General features: G+C 33.6%; 1 protein-coding gene across 2 annotated transcripts in view; it reads right to left on the reverse strand.

Annotated features, from left to right (window-relative positions):
• Positions 1 to 18858, reverse strand: part of PPP1CB (protein phosphatase 1 catalytic subunit beta) — a 35438-nt gene that overhangs the window by 8170 nt on the left and 8410 nt on the right. For both annotated transcript variants that reach the window (XM_031466791.2, XM_031466792.2), the window contains exons 3-6: positions 8672 to 8803; positions 6601 to 6831; positions 4602 to 4706; positions 2818 to 2889 (exon numbers count right to left, since the gene is read on the reverse strand). In XM_031466791.2, the coding sequence (XP_031322651.1) occupies positions 2818 to 2889; positions 4602 to 4706; positions 6601 to 6831; positions 8672 to 8803 (540 nt within the window). The remainder of the gene's footprint in view (positions 1 to 2817; positions 2890 to 4601; positions 4707 to 6600; positions 6832 to 8671; positions 8804 to 18858) is intronic.

Consider the following 18858-nt stretch of genomic DNA (forward strand, 5'->3'; position numbering starts at 1 on the left):
ATCAGAAGCTGATTCCTGAAACATGCACATACAAAAACACACACTGCTCTATAATGCTCATACTTTCGAGTCTGTTTCCACAGAAGCAGTGAGGAGGCCAAAACATTATTCTATAATTTTAATTTGACAATAAAACTAGAATGCAATTGCTTTTGGAATTCTCTGGAAAATATGACAGCCTGGATGCATATAAAATCAAATAATGGTAGCAACAACAATGTGCCATTCTTCAATCTTAATGGAATCAAGATAAGAACTCAGAGCTAAGGTTCTGTGTTTTACAATCCAATCCCTAATGACTAAGCATTATAATTATTAGGCTACTATCTCAAAAATATCAGAAACTTCCCATTAAAGTTATGCTGAAAAGAGAAACCTAAATGCCACCCTTGAATGTGATTTATGTCTAAACTATATCATTAACAGAAACTCTGAAGATATGACTTGAAATTTATATTGTTTATTTTAAATACTCTATTATTTAAATACCAGTTTCTATTAGGTTAGTCAAATATATTCTATAATTACAATCAAAATCTGGTAAAACACATGTTTTCCTTTTATAATCAATACAAAAACGTTTTTACCCAAGTAAGTTATGAAACAACTTACTGCAATATACAATATGTCAGTGGCTTACTGATAACAGGATCTTTACAACTGTTCATAGCGGCTGACAGTTAGTCATGAATAGCATTGAGTGTTATCATTAGGCTTTCAGTACACTGAACGAAACAATCCAATTGCACTTAAAAACAAGCAACCAAATGCATGTTACTAACAAGCTAATTTACAGGTTTTAGCCATGGTTTACTCAGGCACTGGTCTGGGAATATTTTTTAATGCTTATCTTTCTATAGAATCTTTGGATCTTAAGAGTGGGAAATGAACTTAGTAACTATCCAGCCCAATCCTATCCGATGAATTATCAATTCCCCTTTACAAAATTACCAATAAACAAACTTCTTTTCAGTAAGCTGAAAGACCTTTTTATTTTTCGTATGTATGATGTTCCTAATACACATAATAAGATTTCTAGACCCTATGGCACTCTAGGCAACCATCATTTAAAGATATTAAAGTTTGTTGAGAACTGATGAATACAATCAATATACAGTGGGTTTGATTACACAAATAATGGGACAATTAATCTAACAATGTAAGTTTGTTTTTAAAAAAGTGTGGTAGAAAATGAGTGAAAGGGCAATTTCACTTATGCTACTGCTTTTAATAGTATGACAGTGTGATATAATAAAAATATATTTGATCTTTGTTCCCATTCCTGGCACAAAGCTTCTAAAACCATCAGAATTTCCTGATAGAAGGGTTTTCAGTTATTCATAAGGGAGCCCCCTTTCCATCACACTGGAGTTCATGTTAATGAGGTGACCTGGGTTGGGGAGGGTGTTAGCGGGAGGGCCAGAGAGCTTCCAGATGGGGCCCAGTCAACCAAAAGACCAAACACAGGATTACAGAGTTGGGACTTTCAGCCCTCCCACTCTGTACCTACACCTCTGGGGAGTAGGGGGCCGGAAAACAATGTTCTATAAAAACTCTTTAACTAGATTTGGGAAGCTTCCAGGTTGGCAAACACATTGAAGTCAAAAGGTGTGGAAGCTGTTCATCTACCAACAAATGGCTCTCCCTATACCTTTGCCTTATGTATCTCTTCCATTTGGCTGTCCCTGAATTGTATCCTTTATAATAAGCTGGTAAATGTAAGTAAAGCTTCTGAGGTTGTGGTTGTGGGAAACTCTGAATTTGTAGTCGGCCAGGCAGAAGTATGGTTCTCCTGGGGACTCCACTTGAGGCTGGCATCTGAAGTCATGTGGAATGGAGACCTTAACCTGGGGGGTTTTGGCTAACTCCAGGAGACAGTGCCAGAATTGAACTGAACTGCCAACACCCACTTGGCCCTGGAGAATTGATTGTGGTGTGGAAAAACTACACACACTGGCTGCCATAAAATACCATACAGAAAAGTATTGATGTTTCAAGCAAAAGTTGAACTGAGGAAACAGAACAACTTAACTAAGTTCAATTCCTAGGTCTTCAGTATTTTATTTTATGGAATGAACACCATGGTTAGTACATATACTGGTACTCAAATATGAATAATTATCATTTAAAAGCCAATAGAAAAGTTAGGGTAAGTGGCAATGTGCCTAGCATTTATTTATAAAATCACATTAGGCTCATCTGTTAATCCACACATCTCCTCAATTGGAGATTATTTGCTTTTGTTTTACTTGATTTACTTATCTGAAAGTTATTCTCACTATCTGGATAGTCAATTTTCATATTTTTTCATATAAAAGTTTTACAACATTCACCACATATCTCTACAGCCTTCTGTCTCAAAGCCTTAAGAGCTCTAAAATTTGAAATACAGATGATGCAGAAAATAGAAAACTACTAGATAATACAAAAGGTAACTGTATCCTTGGCTAAGAAAGATTATTTTGGTTAAAAAACATTTGACTCATTTTTAACAAATGTTTGAAGGACATAACCAATGTTGATATAAACAAGGGAAGAGAAAGATTAGATTAGAAAGATCTGAACCTTTGGTGAAAAATAAGTTTGACAGAACCATACCATAGTTATATGTAAAATTTAAAACTTCTGTCCTTTGGGAATTAGTAAAAAGTGAAATATTTTATATTATTGCAAGTAATCTGTAGTTAGCTTACTGACTATTAAAAAAAGCTCTATTATGTATTACACAATCAATCCTACTTCCGCTAAATATAATTAAGTACAAATATGCCAACATTTTAGATTAAAAAACTGATTAAACTTCTCTATATACTTAACCTGTATCAGGGACATCAGTGGGTCTCATAATTCTCCGAATCTGCTCCATAGACTGTAGGTCTGGTGACAGTCCTATAAATAAAAAGATGAGTCATAGTACTGACATCTAAAAAATATTCACTGAAATAAAAACCATCTAATCAAAGTAGATTCACTATGTGAAATTAGAGATACTTAAAAGTGTTCCTTTCAACGTTATCTTTAATATATTGAGTTATAAAATAGAATCCCACTTGATATAACAGAACAGTATGATTAGGTCTTCATTTTTTCCCTACCAGACAACTAAGACTCCCTTTCATTTCAAAAGATTTTTCAAGGAAAAATAAATCCTACAACTCTTGTTTCTTTCCAACCACTCCCTGCCCTTCATAGGAACACACGCAATTCTAATCCTCCCTACTTTTTTTGCCACTCCTTACCACTTAAATTATGTTTACTTAAAGTGCTCACCGCGCCCCGTAAGACATTCCCTCATCCTACTCCAACATGCTTGTTATCTTATATAAAAGCGTAACTGTTGATCAGAAAGATAAAGAAGAAAAAGCACATGAAAATACTCTGTAATCTTTAAAGTAGTACACAAATATAACCTAGTATTTCTTTTTGATGGGCAATCACAAATGAGGCTAAATATTCATATTCCATACTGCTACATTTCTGTTCTTAGCTATACTAATGTGCAAAAGCTACAATTTCTCAAATGTTTAGTATCTACTGTAAAATGTTTCCATTAACATAGTTAGTTATGTTCTACCAGAGATCAGGCCTGGACAAGTGTATCTACCTTTCAGTGTTTTTCTACCTTAACTCTTTCGGCATATTGATGAAAACTAATTTTCTTACAGTGTTTTCATTAAATTATTTCCCTAAACAAAAACCTCATATGGTCATTAAACCATTCAACAAACTCCTTTGCTCAGTATCCAAATCTCTATAATCTGATCCCATCAAGCCCCAGCATGTATTTGACATTCTAGTTGGGCCAGTCCTCACACATTCCTTGAACTAGACACCATAAAAGACGACTTTCCAGTTCTCTTCACGTCTCCTATTTATCCTCCAAAAGCCAAGCCTCCACAAACATCTGCCCAACAATTCTCTCCCTTTTTTGACTTCTCATTATAATTACTATCTCTACAAGTACTTTGACATAAATTCCTTTCATTACTCAATGTTTTGAAAATACACATTTTATCAATAGGTTTAAAAATTCCTCAAGATAGCCAGATCATACACTATCTACATATTTTCATGGCTCCTAGCCAAGTGCTAGACACGTTAGCTTTCCAAATGAACTTTCATATATTCAAGTTTATTTAACATGTCATAGAGAATAACTTATCATTCTACTGAAAAATTATATTTAGGGCCAAACTACAAATATTACACAAAGCCTAGAACTCTTGGCATGTGAGAATATCAAAATATACAAAGGTATTTAATATAAACAGGAAAATAATCATGATCTCACTTTTACTGATAGTAAAGGTATCTTTCTGTGAAAACAGGCAAAGGAAAGACATTTTTTCAAACAACACTCTGGTTATGCTCCTCATATGTTAAATTCTTTAAAGATTAAGTACTAAATTTGCATTTTCATTATGTATAACCACAAATTCCTAGTTATTAAAAGAGATTTTAGCCATGTTTGAAGAGTTTTAATCACTTGAGTTTTCACACAAGCACTGCTTTGTTTTCCCAGTGTCTCAATTATGATAGGTTTTTCCCTAAATAATGGAAGTAAAAGAAAAAGAATCCGTAAAGCAAATTTACTAGTCTACCTCCATGACAACAGAAGATCTTCTCATCCACAATGGCAGCTATAGGCAGACAGTTGAAACAATCAGTGAAGGTCTTCCACAATTTAATATTAAACCTTCGTTTGCCTATAAAAAGAATAAGCAAATAAAATAAATCTAAAACTGTTCTCACTAGTTATCTCACAGCCACAGAATTATAAATGATTCTAATTTTGTTTTTTTAGCATTTGTTTTTTCTATTAGTGTTACTTGTATACTTTTAAGAAGATAATAAACATTCAGCACCTTCAGTAAAGCTGCAAGGACTACAAAGGTTATGCTAAGTGTTTTATGAAACAAACAAATACTTTTGCCTTTTAAGATCACTATACTATAGCAACTTTGAAACAGTCTGATAGACTATTAGTTTACTTTTTCCATTTGATATGTACAGTAGTTAAGTATCTAGCCAAAAAAGTAAGCAAAGGTGAAAAGGGTGCCTCTGGAGACTGTTTTAACTCTGTTGCATGAGTAACACAGCATAAACTTACTGCCAAAAAAGGACAATTTCCAGGTGCTTAACTGGTATTCACTTTTAAGTGACTTTCTACTTGGCACTATAGCAAGTATAGAGAGACACAAAGGCTATAATCTTCCTGTAGTCTAGTATAAAGAGCTACAACAAAGACAATCTCAAGTGCATGTTTACCTTTTTGGAGTTATTTGATTTTTCTGAATTTGGCAGTAAGTTGCAACAACTAACCCAGGGGAGGGATAAAAGACACTAGGCACTAACTTTCTATGCTTTTATGCCATAACCTGCCTCACAATGAATAAATATAACTCAAAGTAGTGTTTACAAGCTGCTTTCACATACATTTCATTTGATGTTATTTCTATCCTTGAGGATATTCAAGTCCCTATTTTATGCTTAAGAACATACCTTTATTTCTGATGTAGTTTCAGAAAAGTGGTTATAGCATGATATACTACTATCCACTTCCTGTCTTACTCGTCTGATTTAAACCACTGAAATCACACACTACATCTTAGAAATAAAAATGCAATACAAAATCAAATACAGAATTAGTCCCACTACAACATAAACTCCATGAGAATTGAGGTCATCTCTCCTGACCACTCCTGCAACCCCAGTGTTTAGAATAGTGTCTGGCATATAATACAGCCTCAAACATTTGACAAATAAGTGCTTACTTGATTTAAGGAGACAGAGATTTAAATACAACCCCCTACAATAATTAAGAATGGAAAAAAGCAAAAAAAAAAAAAAAAAAAAAAAGGGAAAAAAGCAAAAATAGATTCTAATGGAGAATTTAGCAGTAAAAAATAATATATTCAATTTGAAAATTATTAATTCACTTAAATTTTAATCAACCAAACATATGTTCATTCACTCCCATACTGACAAAAGCAAAAGACTAAATTCAAATGTAGCAAGGTAATTTAGTAATAACACTTGGAAACACTGCTACACAACAAATTAGTGATTTCTCACTGATGAAAAAGAGTACAACAAAATAAGGATGACCCACAGTATTCAGTATCCTTATCTCTCTAGGTTAATAGGTATACATTAAAATCTAATAATAAACTTCAGCTTTTAAATAACTTCATAGAACTCAATATTTTTTGTGACACAGGACCAGTAAAAATTTGTCATATCACAAGAATGTTGAGAGCTAAAACCTTAATGAACGCTAGAAAACCAGAGGCTACCGTCTATAGTGATATCTGTTCCACTTGGTTATTTTACTATATAAACTAATTATATGAGGGCCTTTCAGCTGAGTCAGCTGCAGTCAACCTGAAACAATTATGACCAAGGAGATTCCAAGGAATCAACTGAATTAATAACATGTTTCCCAGTTTCGGGTTCTTCTTCCATTAAAGGCTCTCTTCTTGGGCTTCTGTTTGATAGATCATATTTTCAAAAACTCTGAATTAAAGGAATGCTTTTGAAATGGAAAATTATTACGGAATTTTCCCATTTTTCCATTAATAAGTTTTTATTTTTACTTACATTCATCATAGAATCCATAAATGCGATTGATGCTAGCACACTCATGGTTTCCTCTTAAGAGAAAGAAGTTCTCTGGATATTTGATTTTATAAGCCAATAGCAAACAAATGGTTTCCAAAGACTGCTTTCCTCTGTCCACATAATCTCCTAAGAAAAGATAGTTGGCTTCTGGTGGGAAACCTCCATATTCAAATAACCGCAGTAAATCTGTATACTGTCCATGAATATCCCCTAAAAATAGAAAAGTCAGTTTTAGAAAATTTGGTTATTGTGGTAAGCAGCTTCTATGAAATGATTCTCAATGTTTACACCCTTTTGTAATCTCTTCTCTTGAATGTGGGCTGTAACTAGTGACTTACTTCTAACAAAGAAGATACAGCAAAAGTGAGATGAGCTGTCACTTCAGAGATTAGGTTACAAAAGACTGAGTTTCCATCTTGCTTGCGCTCTCTTGCCTTCTCTCATGCTTCATGATGAAATTGCCTTACGGAGCACTCATTGTAAAGAGCTGAAGAAGGCCTTTGGCTAACAGCTCATTAGGAACTGAAGCCCTCAGTCCATTGGTCCATAAGGAACCGAATCCTTTCACAAATGAGCCTCGAGATTGCAGCCGCAGATGATACCTTGTTTGCAGCTGTGTGAGACTTAGGACCAGAGGACCAGGCTACCCTGTGCCTGAATTCCTAACCCACCGAAACTGTGAGATGATAAATTAACGTTGTTTTAAACCACAAAGTCTTGAGGTAATGTGTAATACTAATACAGTTACTCTTACTATCTGTAGTTTAACTTAGGTACACTTTTTTTATACCTAGTAGCAAGCAAACAGCAAAAACTAAGAAACAGCATAAATAACTTCTATTACCTTCAAGTTATTTCTATATTAAAGCATTCTGAAGAGTATTTTGTTGAGAATATGAATCATTTTAATTTTAAGATGGCTTATAATTTACTTTATTTAAATTCACAGAAGGGATTGATCACTTCCACAAAATTTCAATTACAACCGCTTACTTAAAGGTGATACTCTAAGCTAATTAATTTATTCAACATTTACTTAGCTTATCTCTCTTAACTACTAAACACTGAACAAAGTAACACGAAGCACATGACTTAATAAACTATGTGAAAAAGAAAAAATTATTTAATTAGCACATTACGCATCTGCAGGTTATGATATGAATATGGATCACTAAGAAACCTGCAGGGGCAGGAAAACTTTTGCAAATAGCAAATAATCCTTGATTGAACAAAAGCTAATGGTTAAGTTCATAAAAAGCTATGTCATAAACACTAACAGCTACTAAAAGAAAACCCACCTTATCAAACCAAAAGTCATACAATACATTATTTATATCACTTCCCACTGCTATGTGAACTACAGAAAAATGCTTTCTGTGCCAACAAGTTTTCTGGCTGGAACAATGTGACCACTCAACTTAGGGTTGTAATTTTTTGCTTTTGGCCAAAAGCCACTATAAGACTTGAAAGAAAAACGCAAATAATATTAAGTTATGTAATCTTCAAAGTAAATTAAAATGACAACTAAGAAGACTACCAATACTGCAATACTGACCTCCCAAATTCTGTACCTGTTTTTCCTAACTAGTGTACTGGAATGTCCATTTCTCCACATCCTTGAAAACCATGGATATCAATTTCTGACTTTTTTTCAATCTGATCAGAGTTCTAGATTTGTTTTTAAGTTGCATTTCACTGATTACCAGTGAAGCTGAGGGTTTATGTTTACTGGCCAGTTGAATTTCTTCTACAATCTTCCCCCTTGTAAATTTTTCTATTCTATTGCCTTTTCCTTGTTTCTAAGAACTCTTTACAGTGTGAACAACAATCTTTTAATCTGCTGTAGATATAGCAAATATTTCCTTCTTGTCTCTAACACGTCATTTTAGGAAAGTCTCGATTTCTAGAATTTTACATAATAAAACCTAGCAATCCTTTTTTTTTTTTACAAAAATTTTTAGCTGTTTTCTCTAAATCATCTTCAATGTAAATACAGGAGGAAAACCAGGATTCAAAAGAGACTTGTTTCTAACTTTACCCATTTACATACCACAAATTTTCAGTGGCGCTTCCAACTCCAAAAGAATAGGCTGGCTGAGAAAGATCTCCCGAGACTTGATACATAAGCCCCGAACTTCTGCTTCAGTCATCTGCACAATCTTTCCTGGACGACATCCTCGCACTGATAAGCAATAAATTAAATGGTTAGTTTTCTAAAATTTATCCATAAAATAGTAATTCTTAAAAAAAGTCATGCTCATGTTTTGAAGATCAGAAGAGTTATGTAGGTAGCAAACTACCAGATACCCTGTTGTGTCCTATGGCTAACAGTAAGGTTATTCTATGATCTCTGGCTTCTCTCTATCTCCACTGCTGCTGGTTTCTGATGCTCCTCAAGGCTGCTGCCATGGAAATGTGGTCTTCTTTGCTCTCCAGTGGCCAACTTGAGGCCTTGCAGCCCAAGTGAACTAAAACCCATTAATTACTATGGTTCTCAGTAACTTCTGGGATGGAGTGGGGAGGAATGGTCCATGAGGAGTTCCTTATTTGCCCTGTTGAACTGAACTTATAATCATTTCCTCTCATCATTAGCTTCTCCATTGGCTTTCTCTTTAATCTTTAAATATACTGCTAGCTCCCTTTCAATCTTTATTAAAAAAGCATTTAAAAAAGAAAACAAAGACTGTATTTCTATATTCCCCTACCATTTCCCATTTACAATTAAGCCCACACATTTCTTGCTAAAAATGGTTGGTTTCTGTCAGGTTGAGAGGCTTTAAAAAAAAAAGCCCCCCTATGCAAAAGCCAACCCATGTATATATTCCATTAATATAGTAATACATAACAAAGAAGAGACCGAGGCAATGCTGAAATATGTTTTAAGCAAATATGATAGTAAGAGCATCCCTGAAATTCAAAACAATGATCAGCAGAACTGCTTTTATTATGGTAACTTAGCATAGCTTCTACATTAGTACTAGTTCTCAAATACCAATTACCTACTTCCCATAAATTTGAATTATCCTAAGATGAAAAAAGACATCTAACTTTGTACCTTTCATTAAAAATCTAGAATAGTAGCTTAGATTCAATGCCCTGTAATAGGAACAATTCTTAATCTTGGTATGAAATTTTAAATGTGGGAAATGATGGTTACAAAAACAGTTCTACTGTCAATGCATCAAATACCTATCTATTTTGGTTTAAGAGGAAGAAAAATATGCTCCTTGGAAGATTAAAGATCTCTAGGTGCTTTCAGATGACAAATACACATCTAAAATTAGTATTTTACTTAAGTAAATAATTACCTAAAAGTAATTATTAAGAGATAATAGCAATAGAGAAGACAAACAAAATACTTCGGGTTCTTATAAAAGTTTCTACAATCTCTGTTGTGATTCTGTTGTCATAAAACACTTTCTAGGTTACCAAAATTTAGTTGTAACTCGATGGCAATGATTATTAAGTAAATCAAGACTAGCGTGGGTCACTTCGATGTGTCAATTTAAAGTGCCTAGATTACAGTGGTGAATATTTTATCTCACATTTGTTTTATTTCCTCTGTGTATTATGCATCTGTTTAATTTTTACTTCCCAAGCAAGTAATGTAGGTTACGCTGAGGTGCACTACAACTAACATTTTTACAGAGCTAAAATGCTTCAACTTCTAAGTCATGCTAATGCAGAGAAACTAAATTCAAAACAAAAACACATGACATATATTTCACTCCATGCTCTTCCCCCAATTAATCTTTAAAGTTAGGAGATACCTTGCAATCAATAATTCCTTACAATTGGAATTGGTAGTGGCTTTTCCTCCCTTAGTGGCAAATAAAACTGCATTTCATTATCAATCACATCTAAGAGTTAATGAAATGCAGTTAGAGAAGCTTAGGATTCTTCTAAAGGTTAAGAGTTTGACAAATGTCCAAATCTAAGGAATAAATTAGCAAAATATTTCGGAGAATAGGGTGGATGGCTCAGGGTAATCCTACTGTCTTTCAACTCAAAAGCCATACTCCCTTTATGTACTGCCACCAGCATGTACTCCTAGATTTCAAAGAGCACTTCAAATTTCTCAGTCATCTGAAAAAAAAGGACTAAATCAATCTGTTACATAGGGGAACTAGATCACTATCTCAGTATCCCTGAGGAATTACAGAATTTGGGTATATGAGCCCAGACCCAAGTGTCTCTTTAAGTTATAAAAATACTATACAACTGCATGATTAATTCAGTGCAAAGCAATTTCACATCATCTCATTTAATCCTTTTGATATTCTAGGAATTAAAAAGGGAAGTTACTATCTATACTGTACAATGATAGAGATTAAGTAACTTCTGTAAGATTATTAGAGGAAGTAAAAAGCAGTAGACAAGAACCAAGGTCTTACAATTCAAAAGTCAATACTCTTTCTAGTTTACCACATAAAACTTTTTAGTCAAAAATTTACCAGAAAAAATTTTTCAGAAGGTGTGCAAGACAAGTAAAAACCTCATTATAGCAAATTATCCACCATACTATAACTGTTTAGAAAATATTTTGAAGTATTACATAAAGTACGCTACCACTACGTGCACATCTCAATGAATTGATTGTGCATACACCTAAGTAACCATCACCTAGACAAGATACAGAATACTTCCAGCAGCTCTGAAGGCTCCCTTATCCCTAATGATTCAATAACAATGCCCCAAGGTTACTATTATTTCTTTCAGTATAGATTAGCTGTTTTGAATTTTAAGTACCTAGAAAATACAATATTATGCACATATTTATATACAGTATAAATTAAAAAACATAGTATGTACTCTTGCTCATTATTTCAAGTACAAATTCATTTTAACAGATACAATTCTGATTTTCTATTCCTTGTGTCAGTTTTGCCAACGTTAATAAAGTATCAAATTTATTAGGATATTTATAATCTTATTATCCATAAAATACATACATATATAATTTTTCTCCGACCCATTTGAGAACATACTTCATATATCATGCTCTTTTACCCCTAATACAGCAATATTATTTCCTAAGAATCTCTCTTATACAGCCACAGTACAAGTTATCAAATTCAGGGAATTTAATACTTACACAAATCTTTAACCTAAAGAATTGCAGTACTGCATTTTTAATAACTGTCCCAATCATGTCCTTCATAATATTTTCTTTCCCTAGTACAGAATTCAATCCAGTATTATATTATTACATTTATTTGTTCAATCTCTTTAGTCTTAATAGTGTTGTCTCCTATAGCTTTCTTTCTTTTTTTTTTCCTATAGCTTTCTTGATACTGGTAATTAAAAAAATTTTTTCACATTATCAATCTTTCTAGAGGTTTACCAATTTTATTAATCTTTTCAAGGATTTCCTTTTTTAAAATCATACATCCATTTTTTATTTGATTTCTGCTCTTTATTATATTTTTCCTTCTACTTTTTTGGTTATAATTTGTTTATTCTTCTATTGTCTTGGAATAGCTTAACGTTCAGCCTTTTAAAAATTATACATTTAAAACTGTATGCATCCCTCTAAACATTACTTTTAGTGGCAACTGCAAAAGTTAACACATATTTTCATTATTATTTAGGTCAACGTATTTTATAATTTTCACTTCTAATAAGCCAATAAGATATGTGAAAGTACATGGCTTAATTTCTAAATATTTGAGGAGTTCCTAGTTATCTATTGATTTCTAGCTTATCAGCAATGAAGTCAGAGAACATATCTGAGATCTCATTTCTTTCAAATTTAGAGATCTGCTCTATGGTACAGCATATGGTATAGTTTAGTAAATGTCCACCCATATTTGAAAAGCACGTATATCCTCTAGTTTCTGGGTAAAGTGTTCTATGTGTGTCAATCAGGTCAAATTGACTGTGTTGTTTAAGTCTTCTAGAGCCTTACTGATTACTTTTCTTGTTTATTAATTACTGAGAAAGGTACATTAATCTGCTATGGTTGTGGTTTTCTCTCTTTCAACCTTTTGGTTCTAATAGCTTTTCTTTTTGTGTTTTTGATCTGTATTATGAAATATCTAAAAAATTTAAGATTGTTATACCATCCTGTTGAATTAATCATTTTAATTATGCAATGCCCTTCTTTGTCTCCAGTGATTCTTCCTGCCTTACGTCCTTTTCTGGCAAAAATATACAGCCAACTCAAAAAGTTTCTTTTGGTTAGTATGTACATAATATATTTTCCCCATTCTTTTATTCACTCATCCGTGCCTTTAAATTTAAACTATGTCCCCCTCGCCAAAAAAATTTATACTATGTCCCTTTTAAACAGGAGACAGGTATTCAGAGCTTTGTCTGGAGAGTTTGCTCCTTTCACATTTACTACAATCATTGACAAAGATGAGTTGAAGTCTACATCCTGTCATTTGTTTTGTCTCATCTGTTCTTTATTCCTCTCTTCTTACATTTCTTTGGAGTAATCAATTTTTATTATTCCATTTTTCCCCTCTATTAGCTTTTCAGTTATACATCCTTTTTCTTTTGGTGCTTACTCTAGAGAAAATAAATGAACTTTTGACTGATTTCCACTCTCCAGACTTTTGTTCTACAGTTGCTATATACTGCTTCCACATATTTTAAAACCCACAAGCCATAATTATTATTTTAAACAGTATTAATTTATATTTATAAATATTGATCCTTCTTATTGTTCTTCATTTCTTTCTCCAATTCTGTGCTTTTATCATATTCTTTCAACGTGAACTTTAAAGGAAGCAAAGGATACATTCTATGATTTAGTATAAAAAGCTAAAGCATTTTTTAGTGCCAGTCTACTTTTAATAAATTTTCTTAGTTTTAGTTTGTCTTTATTTTACCTTCACTTTTCACAAGGATATGCCCACTTAATTTAGAATTCTATCTTAGCATTCAATTTTTCTCTCAGCACTTAAGTCATTCTCTTGATTTTTGGCTTCTGCAGTTTCACTTGATATATCAATCATCACTCATAATATTATTACTGTCCTCCTGAATGTAGTAACTTATTATTATTGTTGCCTTATTATTGTCCTCCTGAAAGTAATGACTTCTTTCCCCTGGGAGCTTTTAAGATTTTCTTTTTCTTTGATTTTTAGCAGTTAAGTCTATGATGGGTCTTCTCAACATGATTTTATTTACGTTTCTCCTACTTGGAATTCACAGAGCTTCTTCACTCTGTGTTTTGGCATCTTTCTCAATTTTGGAAAAATTCTTGGTTAACAGATCTTTTATTCCACATCTCTTCTTCTGGGAATCTCATTATACACGTTAACCTCCCCATTACCTCCTGTTGCTTTCTTTCTGTATCTCCCCTCTATTTTTTCTCTCTCAACACTACAAAATTTCTACTCAACTTCTTTTTTTCTAGTTTATTACTTCTCTATTTTGCTGTTTCTAATTTGCTAATAAACCCAACCAACAAATTCTGAATTTTAGTTAATGTATTTTTCAGTCGTAGTTTCCAGGTTTCTGATAAATTTTGTTTCCTCTTTACCTTGAGCATATTAAATCAGTGACCTTAAATTCTATGTGACCTCTAGTATATGAGTTATCTGTAGATTTATACTTTCTTCTCTTAATTTTTGGTCAGTTAATCCTGTTAACATTCCCTTTAGTATTTCACTGAATGAAACATTTGACTATGGATAGTTCTAGATGACATATTCCTCCATACAGGGTGATTTCCTTTTAGCAGCAGACAGTAACCAAGGACTCACCCACACTTTCTTGAGAGCTAGTCTATTTCATTTTGCCCTCAATCTTAGGGACTGGCCATGTTGGGGGTCTCAGTGGAAAACTCAGAGTATAATATGACCTCTTACTTCCCAAGGTTTGAACTTTAACTTTTGCCTCTCTGGTACTAGGGGGATGCTGGAATCTGCTCGATCTTTAGCTTCCCAGATATTGTTTTCTTCTGGGTTTCTTATAATCTTCTCTTACACATGTGTACCTTAGAAGTCAATGATTTTAGGGGGACCTGACTGCAGATTTTGAGGTTAGAGTCTATGTAGTTCTCTCCTCTTTTGGACTTAAGTTTCAACTGCTTTAGTGGCCCCAGACTTCCACCTCTCCTCTTTAGTCCAGTAAGACTGCCACTTTGTATTTGGAATCTAGTCCCTTAATACCTCCGGGATAAAAGTCAGAGTGACTGGTAAACTCACTGGTGCTTCTCTTCTCTTAAAGATCAAAACCCTCAAAAATTTCCTGTGTTGGTTGCTCTTCAACAACGGAATAGCTGCTCAAGTAAAAACAGAAGCATATAAAATATGATTACTGGGTACACACTAGAAATTCAAGTTATATGAAGTACTTTGACGAATATCTTGCCAAGGCCTAGACACTAGGAACCCATACCCCATGTTATCTGAATAAATCAGTCATGCAACTTAGGTGGAAGCATCAAGGTCTCCTGACTTCTGATAAGGAAATCTTTCTGCACAATCACGTTTACATCAGAAAAGGGGGAAAACACTAAGGCCTGAGGGTCAAATTTGGTTCAATCCTGTTCTTGTGTGTTAACAGTAATTTTTATACTTTTAAAAACAGCTGGGGGGAGGAAGTGGGAGAAAAACAGTATTATATGAAATTCAAATGTGTCAGTGTCCATAAATAGTTTTATTGGGACATAACCACATTTATTCATTTATGTATTATCTATGGGTACTTCTGCAATACAATGGCAGAGTTGAGTAGTTGCAACAGAGATCACAAGGGGCACCCTCATGGCTTTGCACTGCTTCCCAGGGTGCTAGAAATTGCGGGGGTGCAGTTATAACATGAGAGTCTTGAATGTCTACTGCTGTGTGCAACATTTTATTTTACTTTCATTACCAGTGCATACTCATCATGTCAAAGGAAGAAAAGTGGAATGTGAACATCTAAGGCATAGTAGAGTGTGGATTATTTTGTTACTGAATTTGATGACTAGGCACTGTATTTATGATTTTATAGCTGTGCTAAAAGAATACAACATATGTCCACATTACCAAACTAAGCACTCATCACAACATTCCAACTCACAGGAAAGTAAAAATCGAAAAAAATTTCTAAAACTTTAAATGGAATCTCATCACAGCAGAATTTCTTCACAAAAATAAAAAAGAGGCTGCAAAGAGAGTAAGTTTCCAACTGGTTCATGTGTTGGCAAGCAAGGAAAGCCATTTACTAATGGTGAGTTAATCAAATCATGTCTGGAAAAGCCAAAGAAATATGTCTTGAGACAATAAACTTGTTTCAGACTATGTATTTATTAATCTTTCTGTAAAAACAGTTCTTGAAGAGTTGAGAATATTGGAAACAACATCAATAATCCATTAAAAAAACAAAACAAATTATTCTGAGCTGTGTTCCTCAACTCTTGATGAGTTCACAGGTATTACCAACACTTTGTTGTTGTTTACTTGAGGAGCCAATACTGAATGTGAAGTGACTGAAAAGTTAGTGACTCGAATAGTCTGTGTGGAATGACCACAGGCAAGAAAATTTCCAAAGCAGCTAAGGAAAGGAAAAGAAAACACTGATTGGAAGTAAAAATATGCTTGAAGCAGGAAAAGACTTCACTGGACAATTTTACAAAGCTTGTGAAAATTTAAGGTGTTTAAAGTTTATGGTGCAAATAGTAGCAGTGGAAAAATATTTTAATCTATCATATTATTGAACCAGTGGTATTAATGATCCACTTCATTAGCTCTCATGAACTTAGGAATTCAGTGGTTTAGTAGTGATAAGGTTTTATCATGATTTTTTTGACCTCAGGGCTAACACTGAAATTTTTCTGAATGAGAAGAATCACCTTCTATCACTACTATTAAACACTGAGTAGGTTTTACAAATTATATTTTGCTGCAAATCCGATGTTTCTTAATAATTCAACCTAAAATTAAAATGCAAAAAAAAAATGCCTATGTGTAAAACGTATACTGTACTAAGTCACTTTGACAACTAATGTTGCTTGAATCACAAGCAAATGTCAGGTTGCTTTATACAGTTCCAGTGCTGTCAAAAGTTAAAACAAGTGCAGTGAGATCTTCATTCCCTCACAGATTTGCACTGGATATTATTTTCCAAGCTCAAAACCACAGTTCCAACAGCATTCTTCAAACTTCAATGCTAGTGCAAAATACATCACAACCCATTTAACTGTGCAGTTGAGGAGCTGCCACCTAACCTCTCACTGGAGTAATGTAATGACATGCTAAAAGGCAAATATCAAGAGAAGACTAATAAAATTCTCTAAATACCTTCCAAGTGATGTCTAAAATCACTTAACTGAAATCATATGCTTGTGGATTGACATTAGTCTTGGCAGTACCTACCTATCTGCTGTAAATGACAGTTTCCAAGATGAAATTCAAAACTCTCATTTCAGACCAGCATTAACAGATGAACATTTTCAATTGATTTTGATACAAAAAAATGCCTCTGAATCTCAATTAAGCAAAATGTTATCTCCTCCCCCAAAGAAGTCCCCTCTTGCCATGATTATAAAAAATTATACTCAAGCATTGTATTTCAAATTTAATTGTCACATAAAAACTTTTTCAATGCAGTTCTGTCTTTTAAATTACAAATGGTGTGATATGTCTGTATGTGTTTTGTGTGTATCTTATCTTTCAATAACCATCTGTTATTTTCTCCAGTAAGTTCTTACTAATAACTGCCTTTCTAAAACATAAAGAATGCTAAGAAAATATAATTTCACTATTATATTTGCCTCATAATATCTTAGTAATTTTCACTGACCTTTAATATTTTAATTTCTACCCTACCAAAAAGATTCACTCAAGGTTATAAACTAATCAACAGCAAAATTAACTTAAATCTAGATTTCCTAAATTTTTTCTCTATGATGAAATGGCATTTTCTTCATATTTAGTATAAATCTACTTTAAGCCACAAAAAGGAAAAAAAAAGTAACATTTTTATAATTGGCTAGAATGCGGAATTTTGGTTTTAAATGAAAGAATTAGGCAGCTGCCATAACTTCTATTTGTCTTAAGTCTGCCTGACAGGAATAATTAATGTGACTTCAGAGCCTATAGATGGCCTCCAGGAGCTCTGTATAATAAACCAAATGATAATAAAATAATATTGTGTATGCACATGAACATGTATATTTTTCTGAGAAGGCCCAGGACTTTCATGAACTCTCAAAGGGGTCTGTGAATTGTCATAAGTTAAAAAAAAATATTCCAGGTACACTAGTAAACAAATAGATAATGAAAAAAGAGTAAAGAAGAAATTTAACAGATATGGGGAGGTGGGGGGTGGGAAGGGACAGACTGGGATTTCAAAATGTAGAATAGATAAACAAGATTATACTGTATAGCACAGGGAAATATATACAAGATCTTGTGGTAGCTCACAGTGAAAAAAATGTGACAATGAATATATGTATGTTCATGTATAACTGAAAAACTGTGCTCTACGCTGGAATTTGACACAACATTGTGAAATGACTATAACTCAATTAGAAAAAAAGTTAAAACAAACAAACAAACAAAAAACAGATACAGACGATGGCCAGACATCTCAGGAATGGAAAAAGGAGTGCCCTAGCCCAATAGTTCTCAGAGTGTGATCCTCCTATTCATTGTGTTGACATCTGCATGGTGGTGGGTAAAACTGCCAGCACCTCAGCAGAAACCAAGTCAGAGGCACCAATCTGCCACGCACTTACAGTGAAACAAGAAAGGTCCAGTTTCGGAGGGTGTGGAGAAAGGGAACCCTCTTACAGTTGTTGGTGAGAATGTAATTTGGTGCAGCACACTATGGAAAACAGTATGGAGATTCCTTAAAAAACTAAAAATAGAGTTACCATATTATCAGTAATCCCACCCCTGGACATATACCCAGAGAAAACTCTAATTTGAAAAGATACATGCATCCCAATGTTCATAGCAGCACTATTTTCAATAGCAAAGCCATGGAAGCAACCTAATTGTCCATCAACAGATGACTGGATAAAGACGTGTTGTGTGTACATACACAACAGAATACTACTCAGCCATAAAAAGAATGAAACAATGACATTTGCAGCAACATGGATGGACCTAGAGATGATCATACTACGTGAAGTAAGTCAGACAGAGAAACACAAATATCATACGATATCACTTACATGTGGAATCTAAAAAAATGATTCAAATGAATTTATTTACAAAACAGAAACAGACTCACAGGCATAGGAAAACAAACTTATGCTTACCAAACAGGAAGGTAGGGGAGGGATAAATTAGG

Source organism: Camelus dromedarius, chromosome 15 (assembly GCF_036321535.1).
Source record: "Camelus dromedarius isolate mCamDro1 chromosome 15, mCamDro1.pat, whole genome shotgun sequence".
NCBI lineage: Eukaryota > Metazoa > Chordata > Mammalia > Artiodactyla > Camelidae > Camelus > Camelus dromedarius.